Source organism: Anneissia japonica, unplaced genomic scaffold (genome assembly GCF_011630105.1).
Source record: "Anneissia japonica isolate Jap-2015-1 unplaced genomic scaffold, ASM1163010v1 scaffold287580_len341680_cov180, whole genome shotgun sequence".
NCBI classification, from domain to species: domain Eukaryota; kingdom Metazoa; phylum Echinodermata; class Crinoidea; order Comatulida; family Comatulidae; genus Anneissia; species Anneissia japonica.
In genome coordinates, this window is record NW_022717063.1 from 42,556 (window position 1) to 57,865 (window position 15,310).

The following is a 15,310-nucleotide window of genomic DNA, read 5'->3' on the forward strand; positions in this document are numbered from 1 at the left end:
GGACAACACTAGTCCTTCCTCAGTGGCGAGTGAGTGAGGGTAGAAAAAGCTAGATGGTATAAAGTGAGAATTTCATGCAAGCATGATTGGAAACAATAGGCTGGGTGAGATTAGAATAAACAGCCTATATATATATATATATATGTGTCTAGTTAAGACTTCTACTGTGTTCATAATAAGTACATTCTTAACGAGATATCCAACAGGAAACGGAGTATATTTGTATAGATAAAGCTAAACAGAAATAAATTAATATATTAGATGATATCAATAGTACTTCGTTATTCATTAATTATGATTATCCAGTTATAAGTAATATTAGAATCTGCATTATAAAAAAAAAAATCAATCACTTTTGTATTACTTATACATAGGCCCACGTACCTTCTTCTCGTGTAGGTGTTGCTGGGTTTGTCGAAGGAGTAGATGTTACCGGTCCGGCTACAAGCAAAACGATATTGGGGGAATTATTATGTTGACAGTAGATAGATGGGTTGGCAGTAAACCGAGTTCTGATTTCTCCTTTTAGTAGCGAGGTAATTTGATATTTTCAGTAAATTAGTCACATTATATTGATAACTATGCAAAGCTCCATATCATAATAACCTTTCACCTATTATTAACTAATAATTACTGTTGAGTAATTTACACACTTTCTGATGATGTATGTAACATACCTTCTCCAGGCATAATAACGACAGTATCACGATCTGCACCAAGAAGTAGGTTACTACCAGTAGGGCGCCCTCCTTCTATTGCATCAATTAAAGTTAACTTGAGTTCAGTTTCAAGGTCTAGTGACGAATTTTCACGTACTTCAAACATTACCTTAAAGTTGGTGATGATGCTTCCCTCCCTTAAAATAAACATCAAAAGTTAGCATCCAAAAGACATTGATTTAAATTATATTAATTTAGAAGACATTATTTAATCTTAAACTGCCGTACGGTATTAAAACTGATTCTAGTTTATCGGTGTTTTATACTACAGTAATTTTATAGTATATGCCTGTTCATAGGAATAAAAAACGTCCTTACTGAAACCCAGTTACTGTCGATCCAACATAGGTTGCATTATCGATGGGCATGTAAATATCATCAAGCTACAAATGAATAATTATCTAATATCAGTTTTACCATTATCATAATTAACAAGAGATCGTGCATACTTTATGTTTTATTGTTTATTGTTAATATTGTATAACTGTCATCGGTCATCATCGTTATTAGGCCTATCATCGTTATCGTAATCCTTGTCATCATTTTCCTCGTCAACAGAATAATTGTCATCATCAACGTCATCATCATCATCATCATCATCATCATCATTATCATCATCATCAAAAAATATCCAAACCACTGCGCCAATAGCTTCTATTTTTAGTAATGGCATATTTCATTAATATATAAATTGCCTGTAGTATTACTTGAAAGACTTGTTGGCTAACTAGCAAAATGACAAATATTTTGTTATTAGGAATCTGAGAAAGCAGTTCGAATATAATTGAGTAGGCCTATGCATCATTTATAATACAGCAACAAATGTCGAAGTAAATGACACCAATCGAGATTAGTGGCGCCAGGAGTTGTCCTACGCAGGATGAGTGACTAAGAGGTCCGATAGGGGTGTCTGATCATTTCTAGCGGGGTCCAGTACAGCCCATGCTGGGGTTCAGAGCTGTGCCACTCCCTGCTGTAGTGGACAATTTTTGGTAATTTTTCAAGCATTCATGAGGACTCTTTAGAAAATGTTTTATTCCTTAATGTTTAAACAAGAACAATTAATACAAAAATAGTGTTTTGGTCAGACGAGTCGTTATGCGATTGGTGGAATTGGTCTGCCTAACTGGGGAGAGGTGGATTCAGCTCCTCTGGCACCACACTGGCGCCGCAACTGACCGGGATACATACATACATAGGTAAAAATACTCACGGATACTTCGATTGCGTCGGCTAATTCAACATATTCCTCAGAACTTGGATCGTTGAATGCTGGTTGAAAATTAGCAGTCGAACCATTGATCGTCAGAAGTGCAAAAGAACCATCGAACGTTCTTGCAACTAAACCGAAATCGTAATTTGATGCAACACAAATTTAGTCCGCTCTTTAACAGGATAATATAGTAATAAGACCAAGCACATCCATTCTAACTAGAGTTCAATACGTGATTTTACTTGAAAATGGCTACTCATTTCCGATAGTGTACGATATGCCATAAAAATGTTTACATCTTACATTGGTGAATCTACACAGGATCAACAATTTGAACTTGTTTCAGCGCAGATGTTACAATGCCTAATACCAATGTAGCAAATGTGTCATGGAGACTTATAATAAATACAACAAAAAACAATAAATAAATAAATAAATATAGGAAAAAAAATGATTAACAAATAAAATCATAAATAATAATATTAAAAGTATGAATGTTTGAATGAATCAACGAAAGAACGATTGAATGAAGGATTAAATGAATGAATTAATAAATGAATTCATTAGTATTTAATTAAATATTAAGTAATTAAAAAATACGAACCAAGTGGTACAAGTAAATTTTCTGCTGGTTCTTCGGTGGGTGTGACGTCATCAAAATTAAACACTTGGAGAAAGAAGCGTTTAATATGATTTGTATTATTATTCTGACGTTATCATCATCATCATTACCGCCACCACCATCACAATTGATCTCTTTATCATCATCGTGATCACTCGGAACATCGTCTTCATCAACAACATCAGCATTATTAACATTATAATTAGGGCTACTCTCATACAATCTTCATCATTATCACCATTATTAATATCATTATCATCTACATACCATCATCATCACCATCACCATCATTATCATCATTATCATTAATATTGTCATCATCATCAGCAAGTAGCATCGTCAAAAACTTTATTATAGGCCTAGCATCATCAACAAAGTATCATGCGTGAAGTCATCACCATCGTCTTCACCCCACCACCATTAGGCCTACATCATGCTCATCGTCACCGTCATCGGTACTATCACTATTATCATCACCACCATTACCATCATCTTCATCGCCGTTACTTATCTGTTCACCATCCAATTTCAGATTTGACCACAGAAAATTGTTTAAGGAATTAATATGAAGAAGATTAAGCCTAATTGACAAAATAAACATGTTAAATATACAATATTTGTTATGAATATAATGATTATGGTGTAGATATGGGGATTTTTTTGTTAAATTTGTTTATCTTTACTTCTGCAAACATTGTCTTATTGGAGATGATTTTTCCTAATTTTTAAACTTCAAATCTAGGGTGTTGTAGGTCTCTAATTTGAGGAGCTTAGTTATTAATGCGAAGTTACATTGTTGAAAATCGGTATCGAATTAGAGCTCCAGGATAAGAAGAGCCTGTATTTGGAAGGTGAGAACTATATTAGAACAAAAAGAAGGGAAAAAAATTAATACAGAATTGTAGTAAATCTTACCGTACAGGCACATGAATATCCCAAATGTAATTAAACTAGCCAGTGTTATCCAAAATAACGTGAGTAACAGTGAATTTGTAATTAGAATTGCCTTTCTTCTATTGAATATTGGCATATCAATAGCTATATGTCTTCGTTGCATACATCCTTTCCTTTTCTTTTGCTGTCTTCTTTTAGATCTGCTCCTCTTATTGTGCCTTACTTTACGATTATTGTGAATTTGCTGTAACGTCGGGTATTGTGGTTGCTGGTATTGTGGCGTGTTGCTTGATAACGTTGAGCTGGGCAATGGGCGGGGAGTGTCGCGATAGGGGAATGGGGCAGGAGGGTAACCACGCCGATCGTGCCATGTAGGTTTTGAATACATCTTAGAAGCTGCAATTAAAAAAATAAAATGTACCAGCTCGATTGTTTATAAGGGCCTATGATGGTATATATATATTGAATCAACTATTGGAAACCAGATGAAACTATTTACCCAATAATATAATAGGCTACGTATGGTTGCAATCATGAGGCAACGTATCACTTTAAGTGGTACCTAAAATCCCACGGCCAACATCAATTGAACATATTTTGATGGTATTTTTGTGTGTGTTGTAGTTCCACATTTACAGTGAAATTAAAAGGCGTTATCCATTTTCACCAGAAAAAATAGTAACCAAGAATTAACTCACCCTCAAAATCGTGTATACCCGTGATACACTCTTTTATAAATAATTATATTTTACACTATCTACAGTATCAACGGGATATGCATCATATGGAATTTGTATACTAATAATTATTACCCTATCATAAAGTGGTAGATATTTGGCTACCAAAATCTTAAGTTTTACTTACGCTTAGACACCTAATTTACGGAGGTTTCATAACAAAATATCCAAATGTTATTAATAATTATGTGACCACAAATGAAATGGGAGGACCCAATATCGATGTCCATGGCGTTTCCCATAGGTCTGTTTCATAATAAATTAATCAATTTATCACGCAACATTTTGGAACGCCTGTTTTTGAGTATTCAACAGGCGCGAGAAATCGAATTTCAATCAATGCATAGTTGCATTGTTTGTAGCTCTCTCTAAAAATGCCAATCACTTTAATCATGGAGGTATTTTTATACCTCCATGCTTTAATCACAAATATATAGCGCCATCAATAGTTTTGTAAAGTTGGAACAACAAAAATCTTTGGTGTTTGAAAAAAAAACAGGTTATTTTTTTGAGTTAAGTTGAGAGCAGTAGTTGCAAGTTTTGACATTTATTTCAATATGGTCTCCAAAAATGTTCACTGTTAATCGTTTATTATTTCATTTTATCTTCTATATTCTGTTTAAAAATATTGGTCGCAAGCAGTTCAATCCCTTCAGTTTGAGCCTAGGCCTAGCATATGCAAGGCCCTAGCTAGGCCTAGTTAGTTGGGTCAGGCCTTGCGGCCAGGCATAGCCTAGCTAGCCTAGACCCTAGGCTACCACCGCCTAGCTAAGCCCTAAGTAGTCCTAGCCTCCTATGTGTAGGATAGGTAGGCTACTACTACTAGCTGGAGACGATGTAGTAGTGGTTTTTTTTTTTTTTATCAGCCATAATTTTTTTCTCTTATCCGAATTATGGTGCAGGGAGTTGGTAATATAGGCCTAATAGCCTAGCCAAGTGTAAGGGCCGGTTTTGTGTACTGTAAGTAAGGCCTGCTCGGGGAGTAGGGCCCTGGGCCTATAGATCCTCCGCTCAAAAATTTGACCTAGGGCCTAAGCCCCCTAGGCAACTAGGCCTAGAAATCCATACCTGCATTTCAAAGAATAAGGGCAAATTTTGCCAAACATTTTGCTTTGGACAAATCTTGATTAATATATAAGTGATCAACAATGCATATGCAGAAATTACTATTCTGTGCACCTATTTTCCAAGCGATTTTTCTCACAAGATTGAGCAGAGTTTTTAGATATATCCTCCGTGCAATTAAAAATCTTAACAGTATGGAGGCCTAGTAGTAGTAGGCCGAGGGCAGGCCTATTATTATGCGTTTTAAACTAGCCTAGGCCTATTTCAACCTTCTATCCAGCAGCATACCTAAAAAACCAGCTCGATATTGCATGGAAAATCGCTAGGAAAATAGGTGTGAAGAATCGTAATTACTACATATATGATACATTGTTTATATAAGTAGATAAAATTTCTGCAAAATGTGCGCTTCAATCAGCCCTTATTTCCAGAAATGGGTGGATGGATTTCTAGGCCAACTTTTTACACTGAGGATGCAGGCCTTACTTTACAGTTTGGGTGATGTATGTGCACTGTGCTGCCTAATCCCCACCAGAAACACCCACAGGAAATAAGTCTTTGGACTTTTGTGGGTTATCCTTTGTGTTTATACTGAATATATCCAATCCACATTAAGGATATCAATGGATAGAAAAGTTCAATGAAGACAAATAGAGTAAATACAGTAATTGTTTATTATATCTCTATGGTTCTGTGCATACAAAATTGCTCTTTTAAAAAAGCAATTTATTTTTTGGAGATTTTTTTTAAAATTTCACCACAAGCAATATTGAAAAGTAATTAAAAATTGTTTATTTACTTACCATTGGACCATAACTCAAGGAACGTGTGAGCAATTTATGTTTTTGCTTGTTAGGTCATTTAAGTATGATGTGTACTTTTAAACACCCATGCTTTTTTTTATCACTTAGTTTCAAGGCTTAATTTAATGTTTTCTTTCCTTTCTCATATGTTATATTCATTATTTTTCAGCAAAGGCTTAAAAATTTTTTATAATTGCAACTTCCTGTTTTTATAGCATGCAATTCTCTACTATTCAGTTGGACCGAAATATATTGGTGAATAGATATCAGCATTAAAATCAACAAACTTAAGTTGATGACTTTAGCACCGATATATTATGTCATGTTTTTTATCAACATATAAATCAAATGAATTTTGTAATAATATATAATATTATTAATAACTCATCATTTTATTTATTTTATCAGATCATTATCACTATCATTACTGATATTTTGCTGGTTGTACAGAATAGATAGAAGATGTCATCTAGCAATGTTGATGAGCAGCATCCAATGTCTAAAAATGATAGGAATACAGGTAACATTTAGAACTGTGTACTAATCAAGCAATAATTTCTACCCTTGTTTCTCATGTATAAGCCCATCCTGTGAACATAAAATTGGGTGACCTTTTAGGTGACTTGCTTTATCCAGCCAGGTTGGCAATGCACTTGGAGAAATTAAATTTTTTACACAAAAAAATATAATGACATCATTTTCAGACACATAACATCATCTACAGTAACTTGTAGGTGGAAGGAAAATTATTAATACCCATACCCAATTCAATTCTTTGGTTGTTTTTTTTTCTTTCTAAGTACTTGTGTTTAAGTCAGGGATTTATCAATCAAGATCCTGGGATTTTAACCAGGGTAATGCCGTACCTGAAATTTAATGTAAGATATGGCGTGGGCTTATCACCAAAATTGACTTACCGTACCTTAGAAACTAGGGTTTGGTATATAAAAAGTACAGTTTTGTTTGTTTATGCCAATTATATATTGTCTGAGCTCTCTTTATTGCTATCGTTAAATTTTTTTTAACCTTTTGCCTTAGCTGTGAAAATGAAAATCTTATTTGCTTGATGTCACTTTTATTGTTTCAGTGCAAATGGCAGGGAGGGAAGGGAGGGGTATTCCATAATCAAAGGTTGCATCAACCACTTATATAGTAGGAAAAGTTAAAAATATCAAGTTTAAATATTCAATTCAATTGGAAGATGTTTTAGGCCTTGGCTGGCTAGCATCATTCCTAATTAGCCTACGAAACTATTAGGCCTTGCTAGGCTAAGGCGAGAAAGATAAGACGATTGTACACACTTGTATGTACTGTATGCCTATTAAAAATAATTAGGCCTATTGTACAAACAAATCTGTTTTACGAACAACCAATTTCCTTGTATGACGACATACATGAAATTTAGTGCCTGCTATAGCCTGTTTCACTCAAAGTTTTGACTTCCCTAGCAGATTTTGAAGCAAAGAAATCTAGGCCTAGGTTGGCAAAAAAATTGCCGTCCTGTAGCAATTCTGGCTCGGCAATATGGTCAGCGATTGCGGACATGAAATTCCCATCGCTGCTTCTCCTTGTGTTTCAGCTGGAGGGCTGTAATACAAGTTACAATAGCGCACTGTCTTTCGGTTGGTCCAGTCTGCATTTATGGCCCATGTGAATGTTAAAAAACGCAGTACACTCTTCAGAAAAGAGTAGGGGATTGTCTCCCGGTGTACTACCCAATCACCACCAGAAGGACCCCACTGGAAATAAGTCAGCTCCTTCTAGACTTTCGTGAGTTATCCTTGGTGTTTACACCGAATATATCCAATCCATTCCAATTCGAAATTCAGGGCTGTTTTAGTCTATAAAGAGCAAATAAAATATACTTGTACACTTGTATTTATAATATTTTAATATATAGGTCTTCCTGCAATTAAAGTCCTTTTGGGACTGGTAGGGTTTTCATGGTCTTTAGCAGCTTGGTCTCTAATTATGATAATAAAGTTGTTAATTTAGGACCACAGAAAAGTGGTCTTTAATTGGAGGGGTTTAAGGAGACCTGTATCTATACTAAAAATGATACCCCATTTATTCATGGTAACTACCAAGAAATTGAGGTTCACTAAAGTCACTTCAAAGTAAGTAAACTTTGCCTTTCATAGTTCTGTTATTCACATATTTTCCTCAAACAGATAGTTACATATTTGGTCTACTACTTCTATACTTCTGTACTATAATTCTGTATATGTAATCATGGAGGCCTTCAAGTATAACTCCATGGTGTGATGTACGGTAGTGATTGATATCTGATTTTAATGCATATGCAATTATTCTATTTAGTGATTGAATTGCTTTGGATATATCCAATGCATTGGGTTAGCAGGTGTTATGGCTTTCAGGTATTGGGTCAATGACGGGTCACCAGACAAAGTCACAAACAGGATACTACCACACTACTATGTAGCAAAATGTTAGGCCCCTGGATACTCCAAGTTAAATGCTATGTGTATTTTTATTGGGTGAGAATATGCTACGTACATCCCCTCATACCAAGGGCCAATGTATAATTGATACATACTGTATCTTTTAATAGATACTGTAGATTTCCAATGCATCCTGTTTTATACCTCAGGATTTACTCAAAGTATTTCCGACTAATTTAGGTCTCTTTTTTTTTAACAGGGGATGCTCCTATTCAGCTCAAACGCACACTCTCTGCTGAAAAACAATTTTACAGTCAAGCTGATACATTTTGTCTGCAAACAAAGATCTTTGAGGCCATTGAAGAATTGAAAATAAGAAGGGTTTGTATTTCTAAATATCATAATTTCAAACCCTAAATCAAATGCAACAGGTAAAAACCATGTGGAAGTGTGGCCCAAAACTCTGAAATGGAGTGTATAATGGTCATAATTAGAGGGAAATGTGTGTTGCCCAAGCCTTCCTAATAAAAAAAAGAAACAATCGAGGGTCGGCATTTTCTTCTTTTTTTTTTTGCCCAAAGGAAGCCAAAATACATGTTCAATGTTCAAAAGGTCACTTTTCAAGCATCAGATAATAAATTTAATACCTTAACCTTGGGTTGCAGTAATGTTGTTAGCATTTTACCAACCAAAATGCATGGGGATGGGTAATGGTTGGCAGTTAATCCTAAAATTGGGCCTTCACCAGACTCTATAGTTTACCTCTCGCACGTTTCTTTGTAAATCTGTTAACAATGATCTTATCAATGTTTTGGAATTGGGCTGTGAATGGCTTGTCAATTTTAACCACAAGAAAACCAACCTGATGACTTTGTCTCGTGCTCGAGATCTCAACTTTCCTCTTGTCTTTATGGGTTTGATGCCTATACCTACATCAGAAGATATTCATATCCTTGGGATTGACATTTCATAATTCTAAATTATGTTGGGGTAATTACATTTCTTGTATAGGTAGGAGTAAAGCAGTGTGTTTGGGATATTTATTTAGAGCAAGAAGATTCCTTCCTCCTTGCTCGCAGAAGAGCAGTTGCCTCCCTTTGTTTATTTTATCGATTTGTGTTTTGAATTTTGTTCATCTGGTTTATCTGATCTTGTTTCACCATCCAAATTATTTTGGTTATGTCACTAGGCTCTCAAAAGCTTCTCACCATCTTACTTGCAGAACCAAGCAATTTGAAAGGAATTTTTTTCCCCCAGAGCCACACCTTTGCGGTGCTTCCAAGAGAATGTGCGCATGCTCTTCTCACAAATCGAGACCTCCACAGCCGATCGGATATTTTATCTATAGGCCTAATCTCAGTGGTAAAAGTTTAAATAAATTTGCATAAATATGACCAATATAGAAGAAACTTTGAATTATCATTATTTGAATTGAAATTTGTTAAAATTCAAGAATAGGAATTCTTTTGAAGGGAAGGTACTACAACCATGCCGGTATTAAAAATAACTTTACTTTTCTATTTCAACTAGAAAGCAATCTGATTCTGTATAGTAGTAGCAGGCTTACAAATTTTTCCTACTAGCAGGCCCTAGCATCAGTGACGTAGGGGTTTTGAAATGGAAAGGAGCTGATGGGGGTGGAAAGGTAAATAGTGGGGGATTGGTGAATAGGTGAAGGGGATAACTCGCAAAATGAGGTAATTTGAGGTGATTTTTAAGTACTTGAGCATGATTTGTGAGCGGGGCTCTACTGGGGATGGGCGAGTATTTTCTTTTTCGGGGATTGGGGGAAGTGCGCGCCCCTCTCACATCCTATGCCAATACCTAGCATACCGTGCAATTTACCCTACGGTCCGCCACTGAGTGTGAATCTACACCTTATCCACTCTGAAATGATTCTTTAAAGTTTGCTTGATTGAAATCTTTTTCTTTTTGTCCTGCTGTTTTCCTATTTATCTAGCCTTTACCTTGAGTGGCTTTTAGCCTTGTATTTCAGTAAAAAAAAAAAAATTCAAACGTGCAACCCTGATTTTTGAAAGTATTGCTAATAACTCTGCTTGGATAGTTGCCCATGAGCAACATATGGTAGAGTAGTTAATAATTCTGAAAACCAAAGACATCTAAATTATTTTTCTCTCTGTGTTTTATTGGAAATTAAAATGTACTTGATCCTATTAAATTAGTAGAACTCAGTGTATTTATTGAATGTATTTTTTGGTTTCTTACAATACGATAGACCATATTACTGTATATTTAAAATGTGTCCTTTTTCTTTCCATCTTCTCAATATTGTGTAGCAATTTTTCTGTCACAGTCTTGCTAATTTTTCCAATCATCTCCAAGCCCTCTCATAAAACGTACTTACAAAAATTTGCAATTTCTTTTTTCCATAATTTTTGTTTTGTTTTAATTTAAACTATTTATCATATGTTATTTTAAATGTTTTACCATGTCCTCTAAGTCACTTATACCAAAAGTTTTAATCTCTTGAAACATTGTGTAATAATAATTAATATACTACAAGATCATTTCCTGTAATTTGCATCTACATGTTACCGTATAATTATAGTTTTGTTTCTACATGATTTTTAAACCTTTGTCCACACTATCCTGTGTTATGTGGAATTTGCGTGATTTGCCACGTAAATTTGATGGCAGTGGTGGGTCCAGGAATTTGAAATATAGAGGATGCCCTGGGATTGACTTAATACCGGATTGAGTATCCACCTACTTTAGCCTCATGGTTGGGTCTGAGGTAAGAACAGTTATGATTGTGGCACCTCTAGATGGCTGGGAATTTTCTCCAATTTTTTTGTTGATAATTTTGAAAAATTTAGGGGCAGGGGAGGGCTAAATCTGCCACTAGATGGTGTGGACATAGGTTCAGAGATTTTTTTTTTCCTTTCTCAGGAACTTCATGCTGAAGCTGAAGAAAAGATACAGCAACTTCTTCAAGAAAATCTGAATCTTCAAAAGAAAATAGTAATATTGTTATAATAATAATAATAATAATACAGTTCTCCCTCCAATTAAAGACCACTTTTGGGACTAGGGGTTTGGTGGTCTTTAGCAACTTTGGTCTCTAATTAGAATCAATCCAATTAAAGACCGGCACTACTGGTCTTAAATATCACTATTTAGAGAGAAATTAGGAAATGATACCGTAAATGCAAGATTGTCGTATTCATAGTGATTCAGAATGGATTTACAGTTTACAGTTATTGATTCTTAACAAACCATTTCTGGATATTCAAACATCAAGTCCTGTGCTCATTCAGATAACTAAATCTCCAGTACTATTTCTAACAACATTGTCCTACTAAATTTTACATACTTTTAAGGTTAAATGGGTTTTATTTCTTTTATTTAAGTTTTACTTTCATTAGTAATTTTAAAGGTTTTAATAAATTTTAATGTTTGTTTTAGTTTTTAAACAACTTTTATGTAATTTTTTTATTTAATGGACCCAATGGAAATTAACCGATTCGGTTTTTTTGGGTTATCCTGAGGTGTAAATGTTTTACTAAATTATCTTTTTATATGTTCATTGTTTTGTTATTTGTAATGTGTAGAATTATGCTCAAATAAATTTGAATTGAATTGAATCTATCTGTATATATAGGCCTATTCAATAGCACTGTTTACACAGAACATTATCTGTTGTGTATCACTTTGACGTGTATGTTCATATCATCATCATTATTTTTTTTTAAAAAACTGCATTAAAGTCACTATGTATTGTAATGTATACTTTATTGAAGGGAAAGTTTTTTTGTTTAGTTGGATCTGCCAAAACCATATAATACATTTAAGTATGAATCTCCTATTAACACAATCGGTTTTCAATGTGGAGCAAGTATATACATCTTCAGTAAAATCACTATTTATATTTTAAAACTAGTCCTGATTTAAAGGAGAAAATTTTCAGTTTTCTGCCAAAAACTATCTATGGGTGTCTAAGGGCCTGTTTCTACTGATGAGAAAGAACTGTTCTATGTGGCCAAGGGCCCACAAAAAGGAACCTTTCCTTTTGCCATATTAAAGAACGGTTCTTTGACACGGAATCAATATCGTGTCGAGAACGCTGAAGAAAGGTTCTTCGTATACAGGGGTCCAAAGTCTTGTGGGAGTTAACCGAAAATTGGGACGGCTTCCCGCACTCCCGCAAGCAAGCATGAATTTGCGAAAAATAACCTATTTTCCGCAAATTCATAATATTTTGCATGTTTTCATGTTTTATCTTTTATCATTAGCTGTTCCCTCTATTAAACACTCTCTACCAAAGACCATGGTTTTGGGAGACCCAAATAAAAAACTGTTCTCCAATAAAAACCACTATAAAATAGATAATGATAATTCAATTTTTCTATAATAAATTTTTTTATATATGATTTACACATAAAAATATTAACCAATGCACATAATAAGATGTTGTGTATATATAGTGTTTTTTATGTATATTGTTGAATAACTATAATGTTAGGGCAATGTTAGTAATTACTGTAATATTTTAATTGAGTTGGGTAAAACGAGTACAGGACTTCATGTTTGGCTAACATGAAATGTTTTATTAAGAATATGCAGCCTGAGAATAAGTAAGGCTCATGCAGTCATCCATTTTAAAACATAAACATTAAATGTATTATTTCTTAATTTCACTAAAAAAGACAGAAATCTAAAGACTGCATTTAGTGCCCAGGTTTCCCAAGTCTCCTTGAGAATCCCAGGATACCATAGTAGCTGGTTTTTTTTTGTTTTTTTTTCTCTTTTGTGGGATCGTCCCACTTTTATTTCCTCATAATGTCATAAATACATATATATATATATATATATGTATATATATATATATAACGTAACATATGGCCAACATTTTAATAGTTTTTTTTTTTATGTCAATATTTAAGTCAATATACTGTATCATTTCACATCCATAAGTTATAGGTAAACATACAGTTGCATACATTAGTCAAGAACTCAACCATGATACTTTTATTATTCCAGTTAATAACGATAATTGTATTAAAAAAAATTACATCAATAATAATAATAATATCAATAATAATAATAATAATAATGAGTGGTAATTTCATATAAAATGCAGTTATTCCCATAGTTAAATTACCAAATTCTTGAATTTGCTTGCTTTGGCTGATAAGGTATTTTGTTGCAACCTTTTCCTATATTTAAGCTCAGCTAAAAGAATTGGTATAATATGTTTTAATAACTGCATATTGTTGTCACGTGATTTTAGCCATGTTGAATAAATAACGAAAGCGGCTAATGTAATAAATTCATTTACGACAGTAGCTGGTTTTAGTGAGGCCGCCAACACCATGTTGGAGGGCCTAAGTGACGTATCAGTTTAGACCAGTCTCTTTTGGCACTTGTTTAAATTATGGTTAAAAATAAAGATTCTTGCAATAAATACTTTTTAATAATAAAGTTAAATTTAACATAATTTTTATTTTTCAAGTCATCTAACAACTTGACGTGAATGTTTATGCAGTTTTAAAATGCTCAAGCAAAGTTATTTGTGTTGTTAGTGATGGACGTCACAAAATAAACACGACTTCGCTTGCACTTACATTAAGTTTAGATTTATTATTGAAAAGTTTTGCAAGAAGCGTTATTTTTAACAATAATTTAATCGGATGGCTTCACTTTTCTCTATACCGTGATTGGCCGATGAGCAATCCAGCTATTATAGTAGAGATCAGTGGTTTATATTCAAAAGCCTTATTACAACAAATTTATTTAATTGACAAGATAAACAAATCATTCCTCATTACCGAATAAAAGCTCATTTATTTTGGTATGCAATAAAACAATGGCTTACAGCACAACAACAAAAAATCTTTTAGGTTTAACTAGATTAATTTATTTTGTCATAAATTCTATTGTTTTAATTAGGATGCAGAGAAGAAAAGCAATTTGATAGAGACAGAGGAGCATAACATGCAGATGGGTGAAATTAAGAAAAAGTTCAATGATAATTTGATATCCATAAAGGAAGACAAGGTACAATGTTGGAGTCAGCTCTAGCATAGGTGGCAAGGTTTCTCTTGTATCCAATTACAAGCTTTATTCATGTGAATCTTTATCTTTTCCGACTACTCTTATTTCTAAGTTTGTGAAGAGTCTGAAGTTGATCAACATCAATACTATTATTTTGTAATCTTTTTTTTTTTATATAGGAAAAGCATGTTCTGTTGACAGAAACCGCAGAAAAGGAAGTACTAAAACTGAGGGATGAGATTCGCAGTATGCTAGTGAGTATAGAAAGCTGAATATCAAGGGAAGATCTGAGATTTTGAAAACCTGTCTATATAGCTCCTAAAAAGTATTGTTTTCCCAGCCCAACCCACCCAAAATTTTAAAAAATTCTAGGATTAGCTTGTACAAATATAATTTTTTACCATAATGTTTCAAAACGCCAGTTTCTAAACCTGTAATAAATTTGATGTCTAAACCATAGATTTTCACACTGTGGTTTCCATTTTTTTCCATAAAATTACATGGGAAAGGTGATGGTAAGCAATTTACTTTAGTACTAGGCCTATAGTATAATTTTTTAAATTTTATTTTAATCACCATTAAAATAAGTAAGTAAATAATGCTGGATTGGTCATCCTCTTGAAATTTTTATTTTTATTCCACAAACTTTGGAAGGGGGGAAATAATTTACCCTCAAAAGTAGCTTACTGCACAATTTATTTTTAATTTATGTACATATATATTGTATGTATGTGTGTCTATAAAAATCATATATACATTATTGGATATATAAAACTTGATTTATATTATATGTTTATATATATATAAATATATATATACATATATATATATATATATATA

At 33.5% G+C, this 15,310-nt stretch overlaps 2 protein-coding genes across 9 annotated transcripts in view; one reads left to right on the top strand and one right to left on the bottom strand.

Moving 5' to 3' along the window:
• LOC117110097 (cubilin-like) overlaps positions 1 to 6,060 on the bottom strand; it is an 11,560-nt gene extending 5,500 nt beyond the window's left edge. The window contains exons 1-7 of the mRNA XM_033252684.1: positions 6,054 to 6,060; positions 3,470 to 3,844; positions 2,537 to 2,599; positions 1,933 to 2,060; positions 1,038 to 1,102; positions 678 to 856; positions 385 to 441 (exon numbers count right to left, since the gene is read on the bottom strand). Of these exons, the coding sequence (XP_033108575.1) occupies positions 385 to 441; positions 678 to 856; positions 1,038 to 1,102; positions 1,933 to 2,060; positions 2,537 to 2,599; positions 3,470 to 3,836 (859 nt within the window). The 5' untranslated portion in view covers positions 3,837 to 3,844; positions 6,054 to 6,060. The remainder of the gene's footprint in view (positions 1 to 384; positions 442 to 677; positions 857 to 1,037; positions 1,103 to 1,932; positions 2,061 to 2,536; positions 2,600 to 3,469; positions 3,845 to 6,053) is intronic.
• The window catches only part of LOC117110098 (nucleoprotein TPR-like), a 25,675-nt gene that overhangs the window by 2,998 nt on the left and 7,367 nt on the right, over positions 1 to 15,310 (top strand). Inside the window, exons 1-6 of one of the 8 annotated variants that reach the window (XM_033252690.1) lie at positions 445 to 536; positions 6,462 to 6,573; positions 8,715 to 8,836; positions 11,366 to 11,437; positions 14,366 to 14,473; positions 14,650 to 14,724. In XM_033252690.1, coding sequence (XP_033108581.1) covers positions 6,516 to 6,573; positions 8,715 to 8,836; positions 11,366 to 11,437; positions 14,366 to 14,473; positions 14,650 to 14,724 — 435 coding nt within the window. In that variant the 5' untranslated portion in view covers positions 445 to 536; positions 6,462 to 6,515. Of the gene's footprint in view, positions 1 to 444; positions 537 to 4,643; positions 4,765 to 6,461; positions 6,574 to 8,714; positions 8,837 to 11,365; positions 11,438 to 14,365; positions 14,474 to 14,649; positions 14,725 to 15,310 lie in introns of those variants that run through there. The other 7 variants (XM_033252685.1, XM_033252687.1, XM_033252686.1 and 4 more) reach the window with 7 other exon arrangements.